This window comes from Hakea prostrata, chromosome 8, assembly GCF_041222555.1.
Source record: "Hakea prostrata isolate BN-2017 chromosome 8, UWA_Hpros_2, whole genome shotgun sequence".
Lineage (NCBI taxonomy): Eukaryota > Viridiplantae > Streptophyta > Magnoliopsida > Proteales > Proteaceae > Hakea > Hakea prostrata.
In genome coordinates, this window is record NC_142607.1 from 2,655,131 (window position 1) to 2,677,807 (window position 22,677).

Below are 22,677 nucleotides of genomic sequence, written 5' to 3' on the forward strand. Positions count from 1 at the left end.
AACAGATAGGAGGAGATGGGGCCACTAGATTGAAGGTGCAACTAACTGGGGGAAGTAGAGATGTAACAGGATGCTAAAAGGTGCCCTCAGAGATCAAGAAGGCAATGGCCTCATACTTGGCTTGGGGAAAGCAAAAGAGGAAAGAGAAGAGAACACTAAGGGAGGAGTTCGAGGACACATGACTAGATGACCTTCTAGAGTCAGGAGAGCAAGATTTAGATCCAAAGGAGCCAGAAGAGTATGGATGTGAGCCTAACCCAGATTCCGCATAGATGAGGAGGGCAATGATGATGAGTAGGAGCAGGCAAGAATTGATGACATAACAAGGCAGCAGAGGACTATAAGGTTGTGGGTCCTCTAAAGAGCTAGCAAGTGTAGGGGGCATCCGCAGCTCCCAAGTCCCTATGACGAGGAGTTAGAGTGTGAGGGAGGAGATTCCTATCCCATGAGCCCCAACACGAGGTCAAACTTCATCAACACATACTACAGATCTGGATCTTGAGATTCTTTGTAATGTCAAGATCCGACCCTATTTAGGAGGCTAGAGCAAAAGCAAATAAAGTTAAAGCACTTACAGAGGAGTGTGAAGGAGAAAGTGGAGATGGCTTTCTCCAAATGGGCTATGTACTATAGTATTCCCGCACATACAGCCAATGGCCCTACTATAGGGATATGATTGAGAAGATAGGCAGGGCTGGGAGTGGTGTACAGGGGCCCACCCCACTTGAGATATATAATGTGTATTTGCCTAAGCATAAAGAAGACTTAGATGAGTACATTAATGGATTAAAACCCCTATGGGCTCATTATGGAGTGAATGGGATGACTGATGATTGGACTGGCCCCACTAGAAAGTCCATCATCAATTTCATGTTAAATTGTGATGGGAGGACAGTGTTCCTCAAGTCAATAGATGCATCCAGTGAGAAGCAGGATGCAAAATACATTTACAAATTATTGAAGCAAGTGGTGAAGGAGGTTAGACCGTTGAATGGAGAATGTGATCCAAATTGTGATTGATACTGGCTCCACCTACAAGAAAGCAGGGTTGAAGATGATGGAGAACTCCATGTATCAAAACATGCTTCTACCTACTAATTTTAATTTATAAACACATATAACATTACATATACACTTTATGACTTTATATTGATGCCTTGATAATTTAGTAAATCATTACTAATTTGGACATTTTTATCTGGATTCTAGATAGGTATAGGCTCTTTTGGACTCCATGTGTTGCTCACTGCATTGACCTAATGCTAAAAGACATGATGAAGGTCAAGCTTGTGAAGAAGACTATGGAGCAAGTCCAACTAGTTAGCACCCTTCATCTATACCCACACCTACGTACTAAAGATGATGAGGGACAAGTGTTAGGATGACTTAGTGAGGCCAAATATAACCAAATTTGCTACCAATTGGATAGGACTACAAAGCTTTTAGAGTAGGAAGACTAGCCTTAAGAGCATAATTGCATCAGAGCAGTGGTTTAACTAGGAGGGTTCTTCATCCGTAGCAAGAAGGAGAGCACAGTTGACCATACTCAATGATAGTTTTGGAATAATGTGAGGATAGTGGTGAAAACGCTTGAACCTATGGTGCATGTGTTGATGATGGTAGATCAGCAAAAAAGACCTACTTTACCACACATATGGGTTATAGTAGATAAGATGAAGCAGCAAGTTGCTTAGGTTTACCCACAAGGCAACAAGAAAATCCTTGACATCATCCAACTTAGATGGGAGTCTATGTTGCAGAATCTAGTACACAAGGCTGGTGAGGTGTTAAGTCTGGTAATCAATTTAATTTTTATCATATTATCACACTATTGAGTATTGATTATTCCCACCTATTTTTGCTTTTTCTTACACAGCATACCATCTAAATCCTAAGTACCATTACAAAGACATGCTTGGGATGAGAAAAGATTTGATAGATGCCGTCCAAAGTATAGTGGAGAGGTTAGAGCCTCTATTTAAATAGGCAATCATCCTTATGAAGGTGACATTGTGATTTGATATTCACAATTCATAGTTTTATACTAAGTTTTTCAGTATTAACTTAGTTATTATATTTTTCTTTATATATTAGATGAAGACATTTAGGGATGCCACCAGGGGTTTCAATCGTTATGTGGCCATATCGCAACGGGAATCTGGCCCTTGGGTATGAAGCATCTAGGAGACCTTATCTATTTACACTATAATATGAGACTGAGGGAGGATCATATTAGATAGGCAGATGGACAAAGAGGGTAACATGATCAAGTTGGACGACATATTTTAGATGGATAATGATGATAACCCAGTAGTTGACTGAATCAAGGACAGTGGAGAACCCTTGTTGGCTGAGGAGGGAGGTCATCCTAGTTGCAAGATTGCAGAGGAGATGAGGGCTGATGGGCCAAACTTCATGGCCTAGGAGGGGAGTGCACATGTAGCGGCCGCCCGTCCCTTCGTGCATCCACCTCAAGTGAGGATTTGATTGCTCGGTCCAACACCGAGGATGATGCAACTCATGCATCCCCCAACGACAACGATGACAATGATGAGGAGTAATGTAGTACAATATTTGATTGATCAAAACAGTAGCCAAATATGATCTTTCATAGGGAATAATTTCAGATTTAATAGACTTTAGATAAACAGGATTTAAATATGAAGGTAGGTTGAAAATCGGAGTGTTAGTACAAGGATATTAGCTTAACAACATGAACTAAATCGGTCTTCAAAACAGGGGCAAAATTATAAAGAAGACATGGAAGGAACAATATAAGAGAATTGAGAGAAAAATAAGAACAACAAGTACTACACCTGAGCTTCACACCGCAAGGTGGATCGATTGCATCAAACACCAATCTTCCTTGATCAAACATAAGGATTCTTCAAAGTGGAAATAGCTTGATTTCAAAGTTAAGTGTTGAGTTGTGCCCTCATCCTCTTACATAAATCTTTTGATATAGCATTCTAATGAGACATAAACATTAATTGTAACATCCAACCACTAGCTAACACCACCTACCTATTAATAACTCAACTACTACCTAACTCTTGACAAAGGAAAACTCCTTTGACAATGAGTTCTTTTATTTTTAAAGCACGACCCCTTATATTGACTTTTCAAGAGCTAGACTTGGACTTAGGTCTAGACCATGGAGATCAAAATATGTGGGCTAACTTTAACCCATTAAAACAGTCCTAGCCTATGAAAGCCATGGGCTGATTAGGGTGATAGCTTTAGGCCTTTGATGGGTCTAACCCAATTGGCTTCTTCTTTTTTGAATGTCTTTAATTATACATCAAGGAGGGTGTTGGACCTGGTGATTAGGATTTTGCTGATCCTAGGGACAGACCACCACCAAGATTCCCAAGTGAGAGTCAATTTACCCATGCGACACAGGATTCAGACCATAGTGGAGCTGCATTTCCAGGCAAAAATGATTCATTAACATATTCAAGGAGAAGGGGAAGGGGAAAGAAGCACAGAGGACACGCCATCATATGGGTCTTACCATCTAGCTGATATGAAGAGCTTGGTGGGCTCTATGAGATTGATGAGCGTAGATGATTTCAGAGACTCCACCTCTAGAGGATCCAGATGGCATAGGCTTGCAGAGTCCTCATATGATACTGCTACAGAAGTGTTGGTTCTATTGGGTCGACTTATGGACTTTATGGTGTCCCTCCTGGCTATCAGACTCAGAGTCAGTCACCAGTGGAACCTTATTGTCATGGAGCTTATGGTGTCCCTCCCACGCTAACCTATTGAAGTCAACCACTGGGACCTTATTATCATTATGGAGCTTATGGTGTCCCTCCCCACTGGGACCAGGTGGTTCTTCGTTTGTTTAGCAAATCTTCCACTATATACCACAGCCACCACTAGCCCTTCCATCAACAGTTGTGTTAGTTCCTTATTTGGAGATTCCCAACTTCCCACCATCAGCACATCTTAGGCATGTGGATGAGGCCACATACGAGTTGCCGACAACTATATGGAGCATACACAATGGGACATGTATCGTGATTGGTATGGGGTGCCGTGGGAAGGGTAAGACATGTATTAGGCAGACTTGTACTTGATAACATTCTTTGTTTCTTCTCATATATACTATAAATTTAAATGTTAATTTTTCAACGGTTTTTTTGGTAAACTAGTAGTTTCACTGTGTTTATTATGCTTGAAATAGGTAAGAGCCAAGAATCCAGGTCATTTGAGTCCTTATAAGGCTCGAAACTGAAGTTCAAAACTCCAAGAAAAAAAAGTAATGTGTTTTGACCAAAATTTCGCATTTTCCCTGGGTTGAAATTTCAGTTTCGACCGAAATTTGTTCCTTGCAAAAGAACTCCAGTAAACTTATTCCTTGACCATCAAAACAAGAGTTTTTTTAGACTTCAGAATATAGTAACACCAAATTCTGCACTTCAAGAGGGGGGGGGGGGGGACTTGATGAATGCTAGAGATATGATATATTATGACATAACATGACCTATCATGGTTTCCTGGTTGCTTTAGGTCTTTACTTATCAGTGTCCTAGTCTAAGTGAGTTTCTTGTTAAGCTTAAATAAATAAATAAATAAATAAATAAATATATATATATATATATATATATATTTTTTTTTTTTATTATTTTTTTTTTGTGTGTAGATGTAATTCTGGGACATCTACCCAGCTCTTAATAATTTTACCAAGACAATACATATCAGAGAATCATCCTACTTAATTCATATAAAATATAAGAATAAAATTTACTGATCACATTTTTTGAACAGTTTTCAAGACCAAGAGATTCACACCTCCATTGAATTCCTCGATGTTGAAACAGCTTCTTGCCCATGGTCAATTGGGCCATAGTCAAAACTCAATTCCCCATCATCATTGGCATCATTACCATCATCATCTTCGCCATCCTCCCCATCGTCATCCTCAAGGCCACTGAATTGGTAATCAATATGTTGCTGTTCGGTAACCCATTTCACATGTGGCTCAACCTCATCAAGAGACTCAAGCCCCTTCCTAAAGAATCTCATCTGCTTCCAAGCAAGAAAAAAAGGAAAGTTGAATATCATAATCAACTACAAGGAATAGGAGATAACTGGTAACTGAGAATTTATGGAAAAAAGAGAACCTGAGCAGCATGGTGCCGTGCTGCCTGTGTCAGAAGACTTCGTGTCTGTCCTTGCTTCAATGATTTCAAACGAAAAACAAATAAAGTTGCCTCCTCGTCATATTCATCATGAGCTGTTTGTAACTGTTGAGAAAAGCTTTCAGCTTTTGCATTTTTTGACTTTCCTTTTTCTCTTTGTGCTGCCTTCATGTACTCAAATATATTTCTGAAGAATGCCCACAAACAGTAAGAATAACATGATTCCAAGGAAGAGGAAAAGAAGATGATGATGATGACAAGAAAGCATACCAACCTTTTATCATCACATTGTTTCTTCATCTCCTGTGCCAATGAAGAAATATGAATCATAAAATTTCTACTCTTGATTGATGTTACATTTCTTTTCTTTTTATATTATTGCTAAAACTTCTAAAAGCAATTCAACATTAAATTGAAATTCATAAGTTTTCAACCAAATAAGAAAATCAATTGAATCATACTGTAGAAGGTGACATGGAACATGGGGCCAAAAAACAATGAAGCTTGAAACTCCAGCATTTTAAGACATTCAAGAAGAAATTTCATGATATTATCAAGATATAAGATATATCTGAAATTAAAAGTTTGTTAAATTAACAGAAGGAACACCAGCACTGTTTTTTACTCAGGACCCAAAAATGCGATATAATCTCAACAAAACAGAAACACGATACCAGAAGTCCTGTCTAATTTTTCACTTAAAGGATCCAAAATGAAGGTTTATCCCTTTCTGCTATTACTGTAATATGTTTTTGCCATTCCAATTTAACAATTTAACCAATGAAAGACTCAGAATCCAAACACAAATATGTTAAGCTTATTATAGCTAACCAGAACATCTATACAATCTGTTTCCATCATTCCACCATTCCTAAATAATAACTTCATCAACACGGCACACCACTGAAAAGTCTATTTTTTCAGTTTTCCTCTCATTTAACAACTTTGATTTGAACCATGTCTCACTTCTCAATAGTGCTGCAGTAAATTTGTCAATACTCATTGAACACAGCCAGATAATCACAATCAACCAGACTCTATTAATCACTGAGGGGTGTGCCCATTGCATAAGGCTCCTACCAATCTAGGTCTGAGGAGGGTCATAATGCACACAGCCTCAACCTGATTAGAGAAGTTGTTTCGAAACTCAAAACACCTGACCACTTGGTCAAGAGGCAGCAACCTTTACCGCTGTTTAAAGGGCTGATCTCCAAATTACACATTTTTCATTTTTTGTCATTTCATTTGGTCATCCACTGCTACCAATCCCATCTATGCTGAAAACTGTGTTCACATTTTATTCTGACCTTCAATTTGTCCTGCTCATCATCAGATTATCCCAGATAAAGATACTATGCAAAGATTGTCTCTTTACTGTCTCAAATCAGCTCCATAGTCCATACGGTATCCTTGGTCCCCTAGCCATCTCACAAAATTTAAGTGCTATCAAGTTAAGAAGCAGATTGATGGAAACCAGGTCTAGAGTTAGGGGTATTTTAGTAATTTTCCTCGACTTAAGGTTTGCCCAGGAAATCCAGCAAAGGGGAAGGATGTTTCAGGGTACTCTAGAGGTTGCTGTAACTGGAAATCAGATCTGAATTCTTCTGCAAATTGAAGTCCAGATTTGAATTTTGAACTAACAGCCAAAATTAGGGTTTGGGGTGGGTTCAGCCAGTGAGGGTTTTGGATCTGTCTTGCTGGTTTAGTAAGTTCAGAAGTGGGTTTCAAGGTTTTAGAGAGTTTGAGGAGGTCTGGTTCAACTAACTTAGAGTTCAGAAGTTTTAAAAATTCCAAGGTAGAAGATGAATTGCAGAAATTTTCTGAATTAGGGAAATAGGGCTGACTGGGGAAGTAGTCATAGGAGTATGTTCTACGGTTTGGTGTGATCCAAAGGGAGGGAGAAAGGGGCCTAAAGGGGACTGGGAATCAAAAATTAAAAGGGGGAGGGGTTTGTTGTATCGCAGGGAAGAAGGGGGAAAAGGGAGAGGCTAGGGTTTGCCTGAAATTGGAGGGGAAGGGGTGGGGGAGTACTTGCAAATTTGCAATGGACTGATGGAGTTGGAGTAGTCTTCTAGTTCTAGGCAATAGGGGAAGGGACAGGGAAGCTACGGTGGTGATGGGAGGGGCTCTAGGGTTGCACAGAAAAAGGGGAAGGGGTGGGGGGCTGCTGTACTTACGGATGGAGGTTGCTGTGCTTGATTGCTTTGATGACTTGAATGCTTGATTGCAATGGAAGATGGAAGATTAGAATACTCTCAATAGACAACCGCAGGGTCCCCCTCAAAGGAACCCTGCCAACCACTCAATATTCTTTATTCATCAAAACTGAAAAATACATTGCAAAACTAGGCTATTTATAGTCTTAAAACAAAAGACTCAGACTGGGGTTGGGAATCCCTAATAGACAAGGATCCAACTCAAGACCAAAACACTTAAAATGGAATAACTACAAGACCACAACCCTAAGATTCGAATCTTACTAACACACTTTAAGTTAAGTTAAAAGCACATGCTAATTAAGATAACTTAGGATTCAGGCAACAACTTTAAATCAAACTAGAATTCTCTAAACAAAACCAAACTTGACTCAAATTTGGTACTAAAAATAAAATAAAACTCGCACACTAGAGTTGGAAGTGATTCCAGCGCTCAACAAGGGGGGAAATGCCCAAAATACCCCTCAAAGGGAGTTTGGCCAGCTTAGGGTGGCTTTTTCGAGCCATCCTGGGGACCCCACTTGTAGTTTCAGCCAAGGGGTCTTTGTGTTCACATCACAGATGCAAGGAGGCAAGGCCACTCAGACATCGAGGCATTAAGGCACAAAGCATGATAACGCATTAGAACTTGACTGTTGGAGCTGCAGCTTGAGTTTGGAAGGCAAAGCTCCTAGGTAACCAGTCCAACCCCTGTTTGGTCCACTAATGGTTAGAAGTAGTCTATTTATTTCTGTATACCTTTTAATTGCAAAGTAGGATACATAGAAATAAACTAGTAATTCAGAACTCTATTTCAAGTTGGACTAGGAGATAGTTATCATTGTAATTAGAATCCTTTTGATTTGTACTTACTTAAGAATTGTAACCCAATGATGAAGACAGAGAATTGAATATAAAATACTGTGTTTGGCCTACACACACACGTGTGTGTGTGTGTGTGTGATCCCCTCCCTTCCCAACATCTCTAATGCTTACCTCAAAATCGTTACCTTTTCCTAACTGGCATTCAGACTCTAAGGACCATCATCCTTCTCTATCAATTTTTCTACTTTCCTTTCTCTGTTCTTCCTCCTTCCTTCTTCCCTATATTGTTCCCTCTTGATGTGCCCATATGACACCATCAGTACCCCGTTGTCCGTTTAGCAGTAATGTATCCTCCCACAGTAATTCTCACCTTGCTCCTGACTCCTGAGATGAATCTCTTTCCTTTTCCACTGTGACATACCCCCTTCACGGTTCCACCAACTGTGGGGTTGGGTTTTTTTTTTTTTTTTGGGTGGGGGGGGGGGGAGTTCTTCCACAGTTCCACATCCATCCCCTTTCTCTTCATGAAGTTCTATTGCCAACACCAAAAAACTGAGCACTATTCTGACTTAATGGGGTAATCAATGGATCCACATGCACATTGTAAAAAAGATTAAGTACAAGGAGAAAAGCCACGGCCCAGGAAGCCAGGAGATGCCCACCAAACAGGATCTGATACATGGATCATGACCCTCTAGTAGGCTGGCCCAAACTATCAGTAAGGGCATCAGAACTAGTATTTTTATTAGGGATTCTTCCAATATTCCTTCCTGTTCCTTGTCCTTCTGAAGAACCACGACTAAGTTTAAATGCGGCAAGAGTTGAGTTATCCTCGGGTAAAGTATCATTAGGATTCTCCCTTGATATCCAGAGAACCTGTGAAAAGGTCTGCCAAAGTGGAAACTTGATCTGCTCCAGGAATCTGTGACCAAACTGAGTCAATTTCTTTCCAAGGCTCCCAAGAAGCCCCTTACTACAAGTTGTTCCTTTGTTGTTACATTGTTTTTACATAAAAAGAGATGGGTAGGTAATATGGAGTTCGATTCTTCATAGATCTTTTTGAAATCAGCAAAATAATGGGTTAGGGGTTATCTTTACTATCAACCCTACAGTACTCCTATGACAACTTATTCTGGACAAACCATTTTGAGCAGGGTACAACATATTTAAATCTCCCACAAATCTTTCACCATATTCATGTGAGTTACATGATACGCAACATGATCATCCATGGAGTTGAATATCTACATGATAATAGGTTCATCAGAAATCACCGAATTTGCATCTATCTTCCTGGGCTGATTGAGTTAGATGAGATTGCTGCCCGGATTTTTATTAGCAGGCGCCATGAAGGCACGACACATCTCTCCCAGTATGGTTGTCCTAAATGCTTGTATTTGTGTTCTCCAATTCTCCGTTAGGTTGTTTCAAATTCCATCTAATTTACTGCAAGCATTTAATCTCAGGATTCCTGATCTCCAGCAAAATCTCGTCCTTGTTAAGCTTTCTTTTGGATCTCTATTGTTTCGAATTTGCTCTTCTTAAGGTTTCAGCGTAAGTATGATTGAGTTTCATAGAGGTGAGCTAGGGTTCCTCTCCTTCTTCCCTGACTTTTACTGCTTCTCTTCTTTTTATTTTTTTTTTTTTTTTTTTTTTGGGGGGGGGGGGGGGGGGGGGGTCAGTCAGCTATTTGTAAAGTCCTCTTCCTCACAACTCAAAGTTTAAACCCATTAATAATTTTTTTTTCTTACCTACATAGATCAAGGAAGAGATGCCAGCCATGGCATGCTGTGTAGATCATGTTGTTCCCCCCTGGTTACGCTCTTGCTGGAGATAGCTCTCTTCCCGCGTTCGGAATAAAACAAAGCCCAATCCGCATGTCTAAGTTGATTTCTAAGGGAAATAGGTCAATCAAATGCAGAACCTGCATCACCCATTAGCAAGTAAAACCACAGAACAACCCCAGACTCATCCGTAGGGACAAGGGTCCAATTCGGTGCTGAAAGTTGGATACCTATAGTGTAATATATTCACAAGGATGCCAACACACACAGCCCTCAATGTACTTTTACTTGTTCCGAATAATGACATGCTACTCAGAGAAAGATCACCAAACGTTAGAGCATTAGCCTCGCTCAATGCACCAAGTGACACCCATGCAATTTATCCCAATAACTTTCCCCCAATTCACTAAGGTATGTGATGCAAATACAAAGACAGCTCCTCAAAAGATTGAGGAAACTTGAACAAAGCTTATCTATCCTAGGAGATTAGTATATTTAAAATTCATTGCTCAATTAAACACAACACAATTGATGCCAAAACCAAGATTTAAAAATCTTGACACACAAGGCAGCACTAAAAACTTTTGGGCACAAATATACCAAAATTCAAGATCTGAGTATCTCCAGCAGCCAAGAAAGCCTTTACACTGTCTTAAACATGATGTAACATAAAGATAACATTTATCAAAACTCTGGTCAGAGTGTTTTAAATTAGATGACTAGGTTATGAAGACAAAACATCCAGGTAACTAAGTTGCTCTGCCATTAGATAAAAACCATACACTTTCACATACAACAGAAAAAATATTTTCAAACAAACCTCCACTGTTCGAAGTTCATTGAGAAGAGACTCTGATGGGGTCGTAATAGTCTGGAAAATATGAGATCGCTGGGAAGAAAAAGAAACCGAAAGAAAGGCATAAGCCTTCAGAATTAACAAATAAATGCCTTCAGTATAAAATTGAAAATTTCACAGGATGGTAGCACGTTTTTTGAAAATTTTAAATCAAAATTTAAAAAGTACTCACATAGTTATCAACAAGTTTCTGAAGTTCAAACTGCACTTTCCCCAGCATCAATAAAACCCTACCTGCATTAAATCGAAACAATCACAAAAACATAGATTGATTTTTGGATCAGAAGTGCTTGAAATCTTCAGTTTTTTCCTCCTCTATCCCTATTCTGTAGGTACACCGTTTGAAATCAATAGAGAATCCTTTCATTAACTAACCATAGAAGAACATTCACTCCGATGAAATATTGAGAACAGACAAAAAGCATAGCATAGCTTCCAATAATACTTGTTCACTTTTTTTAAATAATTAAATTGAAACAAATAATTCCTTTTTCTTCTTCTTCTTTTTTTTTTTCTTTTTTTTTCTTCTTCTTCTTCTTCTTTTTTTTTTCTTTTTAATTCTTAAGGTAGAATAATTGTTCCAGCCAAGTACCACTTTTGCAACTCTCCATAAGAGTTCTTCAGGAAACACATCAAGAACATGCACCAGCTCCAAGAGGACATTCGTTAGAAAAATATGCTTCTGTTGGGGGTTAAACTGTAATATGGAATGCTTTGCAAGGCAGAGTTACATAAACATTTACCACTGTCTTCGTCATCATTCAATGCAGTTCTCTCAAGCAGACATGCACCCATTTCCCGTAGCGACTCTGAGAACTCTGAAAGTAGGCACAATTAGAGGAAATCTCTTAAGAAACAAAGCTCCATAAAATGATAATGTTGAAACAAAAACTTACACAGGACTAATGATCCATCAACTGCCAAGACCTAGTTCAGATAAAGAATTCGAATCGGTGGGAACTTGAATAAGTCCAGTTCAAGTTCATGTGAACTGAACTGTGTTACTTATCAAATGATTCGAATCATTTTATGTGATCGCCATTTACTTGTCATATCATTTAATGTGATCAGCATCAATCAAGACTTATAATGTTGTATAGTCAGGGACAACATGCCTGAGTTGAAACAGGCCAAGAAACACCAAACGGATCCTAAGGATGTGAATGCAAAATTGTAGGGACATAATCAATCAATGAATGTAGCAGCAGGTAAAAACAGAAAGACACCCGGGGGTGGCAAGAAAAAGATCCTGCACGAACTCATGAACAATATTTATGAATTCATGGTCAGGCACCAAGAAGTCAAACAGCCACATCAACCTCCTAAAGCAAATCACAAGACACAACCCTTATTAAACTAATCCAAGAAGCATACAAATGAATTATTACCTCTTTTGCTTTTCTTCTCTTTTTTTTGGGAGTGTTAAACACAGGTGTCAAAGCCTTTGGCCCAACTATTCCTGTGGACAACCGCACGTACAGGGTCATACCGAGGTTGAATGAGAACCATTCAACTTTCACTAAAAGCAGTTAAGAGCACTAAACACACCCATGAGTGGCCCCAAGGGTATGAGGAGTCGAACTCAGGACCTCATGCTTCCTTAGGCAATCATCTGTTACCAACTCAATCACCCCCTTGGGGTTATATAAATAAATTATTACAATTACGAAGCAAACAAATAACTCTTGCAAGAAATGAAAAGAAGAACAAACACCAAGAACCAATAGAGGGTTAAGAAAAAATATGCCAATAATTAAATACAGCGATCCAAAACCCAATTTAATGCAGTTGGCCAAATGGATCCTAGAAGAGTCAGTTAAATAATAATAAAGTAAAAGTGGTGGGGACAGGGGTAGCCAATTGCCAACCCTAGAACCCCCTATCCAGCCCAAATCCCCTAACCATAGGGTACTACAAACCCTAGATTGCTGCTGATTCACTTGAAGAGGATCCTGAGGGTGGACCTAGATCTAGGCTTGCAATCAACAAGCTATAAACCGTAGTTCCTGGTTCACATCATAATTAAGTGAAGAAAGAGGCACAAGGAACAGATTCATACCTTGGAAGAGGGGTATCACAAGAACAAGAATAGGGAGGTGTATTAGGCATTCTGCAGGATGTGATACTACAATAATCTGAGTCTTATGAGGAGTGCCAGCACACAATTTTTACAAGAAGATGTGTTTACCAACTTTTTCCCTAAAATGAAATACAGCTGATACAAAGTATCAACAGTTGTCTATGACTTTTATTAGTTTTCCCCCAATTATGACCTGTACATATTCAATCCGGGAATTTCTTGATTGGACCTCCTTGGGCCCGTTACCCACAGACACAACATAGATCAGTCATCAGTTGGTCCTTGCCTGCATCCGATTATCTACTAAAGCAAAAATTAGCTCCCTCATTTGTAATACCTTAATTGATCTCTTTTACTCATCCAATGTTCATCCAATTACTCTAATCGTAAAAACAAAAAAAATTACATACAGAATAAATTAGTGGGGGTGGGTGGGATCCTTTGAAAAATGAGAAATTGATCAAAGTAGTGGCATACCATACGCACTGTTTGCTGTGGCAGCGGCGGCAGAAAGCAAACTATCATAACAATTTCTCATATCTTGCATATCCTGCAAACACAAAATGAATCACACAACAGAGGGAAACAGAGAGAACAAACTCCTACCATGGCTATATACATGGACTAATTATGACTGTTAGCAGACAAGGAAAATATAATGAGCATTCAATTGTTAACAAATTGATATAGTGGACATGAAATCATGACACCAAACATAACTAGAAATAATGAACACCTTATGTCTCAAAGCAGGTAGCAAGACACCAAGTCAACCAGACCAGAGTAGGCAACTGTTTAATTTCATTCTCAATAACCTGGAACAACATCAGAACAATCCAAGGCTAAAGCTTCATTACATTAGACACTTCATCAGGAAAGGCAACTAATATCTGATTGATGTGGGACCATTGAAATTATCCCAATTCCCATTTGAACTGGGGAAGGAAAAAAGAGCTGCAGAATTGTTAGACAACTTCAATTCCCACTTAGAAAGTATTAGAGGAAGAGAGGAAATGTCACCGAACCTTTGCTATGCAATTGAACCTCAACAGTAACACCAACCAAAACCAGGAATATTTAAAGAGGCAAATAAAGGCTGTAAACTAGAAATCATAACTAAAATTCAAATTCTAAACATACTCCGACCCTATCTACGATTATTAATATCGAGAAATAGAGATTATAAATAACTCCAACTCCGAAATGACCCAGTTACAGGGAACAACCAACAAATAAACGAAGATATCCTACTTAACCCAGGTCCCAAGACTTAATTTGGCCTGGATTGTCTGCATGTCGATACCCAAATGGGTTTGGGTCCGTCTAAGACAGTGCACCTGTGTCACGAGGCTATTAAAATCCCTTATAAGGGAAGTCTATAAATGGAGGGGCTAGGGACATTGACGAGAGCACCACACTGGCTGATCACAGATTTAGAGTATAACAAAGGAGGATTTCAGCCATCCACTATTCTATGTGGTTTGAAAATGAGTTCCAAGGTTATGATATTGCTACAGCAGAGTCCTGTAGACCCCAATTGCAGTAGTCTTTAGTGCTAGTAATTATGAATTCTATTTATTTTATTTAATCTTTCCTTTTATACTGATATTGTCTCTCCTGTTTTTATGTTGTAACTGCTCGATTTATTACAGTTTCACCTGCTTTTAATGCTTTAACTGCTCAATTTTCCTCCCCCACACCCCACAATTGGCGTTTTCCCTTCTTTAGGGGTGTAGGAAACCTTCACGTACATGAATGCATGTAAGGCATCCAGATGGAATCCACCATAGTGGGTCCCACATGGTGAATGCATTATGTATGACTCATTCATGTAAATAAAGATTCACTGGACTCCCTTTTCTCTTTTGTTATTGTTATAACTTCTGGTGATCACCAGCACCCCAGTTCATATTGTTTTCCCTCTTTTGATTTCCCATTTCACAAGAGTGTAAGAAACTGATGGACAGTCAACAAGCACGGTAAGGCTGCAGTGCTGCACACATTTGAGCCTCCCTAAAACCTGCTAAAAAGCAGAGCCTTGTGCTCTAGGTACGGCCATTTTTTGTTTAATGAATATGAAATACTGGAATTGCTCTTGCAGTATGAGTCTCTCTTTTTCTCTTCTTACTATCGACTTTCTGCTCTTTCTTTTATTCTTTCAAGTCCTGCTTCCCTCCTATTTATGTTCCCTCATCCCTTGTCCATGAGTTATGTGTCCTCTCCCGTTATGTTGTCACATTTTCTCCAGACTCCCCTCGTCCCCTCCCCAATAAAAATGGGTACTCCTATCTTATTCTTTTAAATTTCTGTTATACAAGTTAACAGACACAATTACACTTCATGGAATCTGTTCACTAACAGCAGCCCCTAAAGTTTATGCTATAGTTTCTTCATATCATGAATTTTGGGCAGAGACTCAATTCATGCTCAGCCTTTTCTTTTTCTGCTGTACGGTGAAGTAAAGAGACAAACTACGGAATCTGTTCACTGACTTCAACCCCTAGAATGTAATTGGTATTTATTTCTCATATGTTGATCTTTAATTTCCTTTCACCAATTTGTGCTATAGTTTCTTCATATCATGAATTTTGGCAGAAATTTTCGTCATGCTTAGGCTTGCTATTTTTAGGATTTTGAAAGTTGATACATGCTAGCATTACCTAAGTGCTGGCTGATACCTAACCCCCAAAGCAACTAATTGGAAATTGTTTAGTTTGTAACAATGTTGTACAGGACATCAGTGTAGGAGGATTATCGAGTAATGAAGTGAACTCCCATGACTCGAAACAGATAAAAGGTCCAAACTGAAACCGAAACTGAATAAACACCGTGAAACCCATTCTCACCTTCAACTCCAACCCCACCCCCCAAACCTCTCAAATTAAAAAAAAAAAAAATAAAAATCCAACCCCGACTGACTGAACTAGACAGCACACGAGGAAATTTCTCCGAGAATCGCTTTGAGTGAGGAACAACAAAAAATTTTCTTTTTCGGCCAGTTTCTCCCATAGTGATCAACTCGAGTGGTGTCGGTAGCAGGGGCTAGACCATTAAAAAGTCATCACAAGCTCAGTGGAAAGAGGAAGGTCGAGAATGGCAACTATAGTACTAGACCATCAAATGCGCAGCACCTAAACATAGGATCACCCAAAACCCGCTAGTTACAGATCCTTAGACAGTTATTCCGGAATCCCAGGTTCAAAACTCATACCTATCGAAATCGAACAATATTTCATTGAACCCTAAATTAGGCAAGCAGTTCTTGCACCTATAGTTAGCAAACCAAAACAAGGCATTCCAGATAGAATTAGATAACATACCCAAATTAGAAAATTTTACAGTAAAGTACCTGTTCAGCCTGAGCAAGCTCATCCAACTCGGCTGAAGGTTCTTGATCTCTTTTCTCTTTCCCATCGTTCTTATGAAGTGCGAAAACTTTTAGTTTCTTCAGAGAAGACTTCATTGCTTGACAGCTATCCCAGAAACGAAACCCAAGGTTCCCAGAGAAGAAGAAGAACCAAAGACCGTCACTTGTTCAGACAACACAAAATCTAAAAACGAAGATACAGTCCGAAACTGGGTAGCAAGAAAATCGATCCACGCAATAACTCCATTTGTGAAGAGCAAAAGCACCTTCTCCACCTTCTCTCCTCCCTCCAGTAAGGTCAAAACATAGACAAAGACCGTAGAAGGAGAGATCGAAATTAGCAAATAACGATGAATATTTTTATTTTGTAGGAAAATAAGCACTAAAACTCAGATTTTTCCCCTTCTTTTTTTTTTTTTTTTCTCGGTAGAGTCACTAAAAACTCAGATTGACTGTTCTTAATTGTCAGTTTTCTATAGTTTGCTACCAAGCAAAACAAAAAAAATTCCATAGTTTATTCCCTTCACCCAAACACCCCCTTTCCGTTTGATTTGAAAGAAAAAAAAAATCATTCAAAATTTTATTTAGTAAATTTTTAGTGCCACCCTCACTTTTCCAAGTTATCAGTCAGCCTTCTATTTTTTATTTTTTTGATGATACGAGATAAAATTCATTGACTTGAGGTAATGCCTACAGTGACACTTAAAAGTGGAGAATCCTATAGGCTGCGTTTGTTTGCAAAGGTGGGGTGGAAAAAAAAGGAATAGGAAAAAAAAAACATGTAGGTCCATGTGTAGTGGGGTGAGGAAGAAGGAAAGGAAATGAAAGGATTTTGTAGGAAAATGATAAGGTGGGTCTCACTTTTTACTTTTCTCAACTTTCCCACAAAGTCCCATCAAATATGTGGGATTTTAAAATGACATGGGGTGGAAAAGTTGGGCTGCCACATCAGCAGACAAATTTCCTTGATTCAAGGAAACGTGTCTCCCACTTTCCTACCCCAAGCAACCAAACAATCTACCATTTTGTGATTTAATGGAAAAGTAAAAAATCTACACTGTTTTCAAGAATTTTCCCACCCATTTTTTCTCACCCCACCTTTATTCTATCAAACAAACGCAGCCATATAGTTGTAACTTCCACCAAAATAGATATCAAATTTAGAAGTCATATGTTAGTGTCATTGTCTTTAAGCCTGGTTATATATTATTTTTCTTGGCATAAGATTTATTTGATTTGTATTCCTAACTCCTTTGCTTTGCTCATGTCTGATGTCTTGTAAATGTCTCGCACCATTTCCTTCTTCATTTAACCAGCATCTATTTTTCCTGTGTTTACAAAAATGACATTTCCAATCCAAAAAAGTCCTACACTCCAACCTATCTTGTTTAGAAATTCATATGTAACCCTTGCTACAATGAAGTGGGTAAGAAAAATAGTTTTATATAGTCAAATGTACATGATTTTGTGATTTGTACTTTGTATGGTAAACTCATGGTATATATATAAATTAGTTATCCATTTGTTTACATTATTCAGTACTCTTATAGGGTTATGTTATTTGTTGTTAAAGACTTTTAGAGTTTTTTTCATTCTATATAAAGCAAGAGGTTATTATAAAAACATAAAAATAAAAATAAAAAATTATTTTTTGGGCTATATATCCAAGTTTGAGTTAAAAAAAAAAAAAAAATAAAGAGTTGCATAGTTGAAGGAATAAATTATTAGAAATGAATTCCGTTCGTAGTCCTAGCGGTCCTGCCGCCCAAATCCTCTTTGTCCATTCACAAGAAAGGAAGATGTGCCAAGTTGATTAATTAGAAGCCCCATTTATTGGTAATATCATCAGTCTTTGTTAATTTTTAATTATCCATACCAAAAAAATAAAAAAGAAATTTTTTTTAATTATCAAGTTTCAATATTACCTCACATCCCACCTTTAAAAATACTATCAAATAACCATATTGCCCAAGCTTTATGAGGATTTATAATTGCGAGAGAAAGAAGTCACTGATGATGTCCAACAAGTTAAGCACAAGGCTTTCTTTCTTTTTTTTTCTTCTCAAAAGTTTGACTTTCTTTTTCGCTTTTTATTCAAAAAAATGTTTAACATGAAGTTTAACTTGCTTTTGATTTCCTAACAATAGAGGGTGTCATTGATATATTTTTATTTTACACAAGATTTAATTGATAAATTGAATAACTCTAAGTAGTGCCTGAAAATTTTCCATTTTACTATTATCAAAAAAAAAATGCTAAATCCTATAAATTATTTCAAAACACCATGCAAATTTGTACTTTAAGATTATTGGACCTAGCTCAACTGCTCTATGATAACCTAACTTCAAGCTATTTAGATGTAAAAATTATAGTAAACAACTTCTACTCAAGGAAATAAAATAATAATGTTTTTTACATGCATTTTTTTTTGGAGAGATTTTTACATGTAGGTCCCCTTAGTGTGTTATAAACTAATGTTTAGTTCCCTTAGTGCAATAATGTAGGGTCCCAACTAGATTAACACAGTTAACCGCCGTTAAGTATATTCAAATTTAAAACCTGAGAGGTATTTCCCCCCTAGTTTATTTAATACAATGTGTTATGACTAAAATGTCTTTTAACTATTTTTAATATATATATATATATATATATATATATATATATTTTTATTATATATATATATATATATATATATATATATATATATATATATATATATATATATATATTGTTAATCATATTACATTACATTAAATAACGTAATGGGTATTTTGGTTCTTGAAATTTGAATATTGATAAGAGCAGATAACGGTGTTTTTCTGGTTGGGACCCACAAGTAATCTATTGCATTAAACAGACCTAACATTAGTTTATGGTCCACTAACGAAACCCACACGTAAAAATATGTTTTTTGTTACTTTGCGATGGAAGTTCATAAAACCCCTCAATTGTTAATCTTGAGGGATTGATTGTTGTTTGGTAATAAAAGAAGACAAGTGAAGAGACACCCATCTCTTGAAAATAAGAGTTCAAAGAAAAAACAGAACAAAGGGTTGGATAGAAATTTCATTCAGCATTTTAAATCTATTTATCAACTAGGAGTAAAATGATAATCTCCCCTCAACCGATAATAGCCAAGGGACAATATTAAGTTTTGTAAACCTAAGGTTTGCATAATTTTTTTTCTTCTTCATTGGATTAGGTTTGAAGTATATTAACATGCTTACATGCAATGACAATTTGCAAGCAATCATCACTTAACCGAGGTCCAAAGTGTTGAGCTTGTCTCCTTGGATCCGTCGGACCATTTGTTGCTTTTGAGTAAGGTTCAATGATCTTCGTTCAATCTCGGTATGACCTGGTCCATGGACTTGAAGAGTCAATATGAACCCGTACACATTCGAATCCCCTTAGGTCCATATACCATTTATTCTTTTTACATTAAAATTATCAATTAAAAAAAAATAAAAATGTAGGACTAATCAAACTGAAGTAGAAGTCAACAAAATAGAAACATATTACCATGCAATAATTATTGACATACGTAATAAAAAAAATATAAAAAAAAAACTAAATAATTGTTGACATCAACAGATAAAGACACATTACAAAGTGCATGCAACTTTACTTCAAAAATATATTGCCTTGCGATTTCAAACCTTGACCAAAATATGGTGTTTCATGATTTTCACTCTTCTAACCTTTTTATAATTTAACTCATAATCTCGTAAGCTGCAAGCATGATGTTATTCTATGGTATTTTAATCATACCTAATATTGCAACAATTTTTTTCTTAATAAACCTCTCTCTTTCATACCATTTTAAAAGTTTCAAAGTACGTTTACAAGAAAGAAAGAAAAAAAAAAGTTTTCAAAGCTCCAGCCCATCAATTTCATACTTTAATTATATCTTCGAATTTTATTTATTTATTTATTTTGCTCACAGTAAGACTCCAGCTTCAGGAACAAGCTTTGAAATGGCAATGGTCTTTGATTTAAGACAAGAACTTTCCGGTCAAAAGTTGCATTTTCTTGGAATACAAGCAAACAACAACGTCAGCTAAGCTTTGCTATTTGAACTGCTTCACCTTCATATTGGGAAAGAAATGGGGAAGAGACTTTGCAATTTGACAAGTAAATAACACCTTATATGTCCATTTTCTTTTTTTTTTTTTTTTTTTTAACAAATAAATAATTAGATGACAACATCCATCCATCACAGCCATTGAGTCAAAGATCATCAAAGGAGTGCTTAATTGATGACGCTCAACACATCTTAGTGAAGAGATCATTAAGTTCAACTCTTTCGATTTAGATTATATATAAAAGCTGCCCTGAAGATACAGTCAAAGTGAACTTCAGATCTCAAAAAAATACTCTACTCTACCCAAAGAACTAATATAGTCGACAAACAAGACAATCTCATAATAATTAAAAAAAAAAAAGTGACTAATAGATCGATCTACAAAGAAACAATTGTATCCATTAAATAATTAAATAAGGGGATGAATAATTAACAAATAGTTACCATAAAAAAGGTAGCCCAAAATTCCAGTAACCCAAATCTTCCTACTAAAGTCAAAACAGATTAGACATGGCATAGAGATCCAGTCTCCAGTTCACAGCTAGATAATACAAGAATAATCAACACATGAACATTTGGAAAGAAGAATCTTAGTACCTTTAATCTGAAAAAACGTTATTCCCACTCTGAAAAGAATTCAAAAGTCTACCAAAGAGAAAGAGTCCAAGAAATGTTGGGTAAGGAAATAAGCCGTTGACCTTTCATTGAAAAAGTTCAACAACAAACTTCATGATGATGAGAAAAAAAAAAGAAATTCATAAAACAGTTCTAAGAATAGGAATATTATATATGACCTAATGGCTCCGCCAGCCAGAACAGCAGGAAAAGTAGAACAGAGTGGCCAATCTACAATCTGTTTACAATCAACTCATGTTTTGCAAACTATATTCAAAACAATACCAGACCTAGAATCTGATTCGACCAAACACAGATAATGTATTCTTGATGTTTCATGATCTAGACACTAGATACCAGGTTGAGTGATTCTTATCACTCGACGGGATGTTTGCATCTTCTTAAAGAACCAGCTTTGATTCACTCAAACTTCAGCTATGGGTGAACCAAAAAACACCTTTCAATGACAAGATCTTGGAAGCTACTCGGTATCAATTACATGTCTTTCACATGCTTGATGTTTTCACATTCTTAAAAAACACCTTCTATGATTCTCTTCAACTTTATTTCAGTACATACAAGGGCCGAGCCAAGATCTAACATGAAAAAGGGGGAAGACTAGATCACCTCCTTGTTAGGAGAGAACAATGTGCTCCCCGGACACTTTTCAACCACGTCATAGAGAAGGGGATCCCACCTCTGATCCATTTTATTAGTATACACAGGTAGATCCCACCATGTTATGTGGTTAAGAAGCATTAGGGGAGTACATTGTTCTTCCCTGACGAAGAGGTGATTCAGATTTGGGGGATTTACTTATGTAAACTAACAAAATGGATTAGAAGTGGGATCCCTTTCTCGATTGTGTGGTTGAAAAGGGTTAAAAATGATCACAAATTTGGTCTTTCACATATGTAAAGATGCCCAGAGGGATCTCTCTAGGAAAACTTCAAAAAATCTAGGGCCAAGAGGAGGGGACAAGGGTTGATATTTTTTCACACATGAGAAAAGAACTAGAGATGTCTCTCCAAGCAAATTTCAAAAAATCGCCGGGGGGTGGCGGCTTGGCCCTAGGGTAACTCCTACACATCAGGGTAAAGATCCTTCTGAGCATTGGATAACTATGACACAAATAACAAATCTATCTTTTATCTACATCTAGTAGTAATACAAGGGAAATCGACATTAGATTTGCCAATACATACAAATACGTGTGTTCACATTCATAATATGTTATCACCATGACTAAGTGTACCCAATTCAAAAACCATATGATAGAAGTGTCCAATCTTAAACCCTAGTTCTGACTACCTATTCTAGTCTAGACTTACCAACATACAATGCTTACCAAACTTATCACATGATGATACTGACCAAATTTATATAAACCATCAAATTAAGTCAAAATCTTTTCTGAAACATCACATAAACTTGTCTGCCACAGAATCAAGGTTGTTTTCTTAGGAACAAATTCAGTCAAAGTAAGAACCTGGTTCTTACCAAGAAAAACAAAAAATAAAAAAAGAACCTGGTTATGGAAAACAATCAGCTATGAACTCGATAATAACAATCTAAACAATCCGCTATAAAGGTGATAATAACAATCTTTACAAAATCCCAACACTATTGGTAAAGAAGCATGGAAGCTCTCCATGTAGGGAGTTTCAATGCGTCTATATTAAGGACAATATCGTGTCATCTTCAGGAGGAATGCTAACTAT

At 37.3% G+C, this 22,677-nt stretch overlaps 1 protein-coding gene across 3 annotated transcripts in view; it reads right to left on the reverse strand.

Annotated features, from left to right (window-relative positions):
- Positions 1 to 16,662, reverse strand: part of LOC149006243 (uncharacterized protein At2g33490-like) — a 34,600-nt gene extending 17,938 nt beyond the window's left edge. Inside the window, exons 1-8 of one of the 3 annotated variants that reach the window (XR_016175101.1) lie at positions 16,240 to 16,662; positions 13,368 to 13,440; positions 11,554 to 11,628; positions 10,983 to 11,044; positions 10,775 to 10,843; positions 5,425 to 5,453; positions 5,133 to 5,337; positions 4,801 to 5,034 (exon numbers count right to left, since the gene is read on the reverse strand). Coding sequence is in view for 1 of the 3 variants with exons in the window: in XM_089166036.1 (XP_089022162.1) it covers positions 4,801 to 5,034; positions 5,133 to 5,337; positions 5,425 to 5,453; positions 10,775 to 10,843; positions 10,983 to 11,044; positions 11,554 to 11,628; positions 13,368 to 13,440; positions 16,240 to 16,353 (861 nt within the window). In the remaining 2 variants the exon portion in view is untranslated. The other 2 variants (XM_089166036.1, XR_016175102.1) reach the window with 2 other exon arrangements.
- Between the last annotated feature and the right edge of the window lie 6,015 nt (positions 16,663 to 22,677).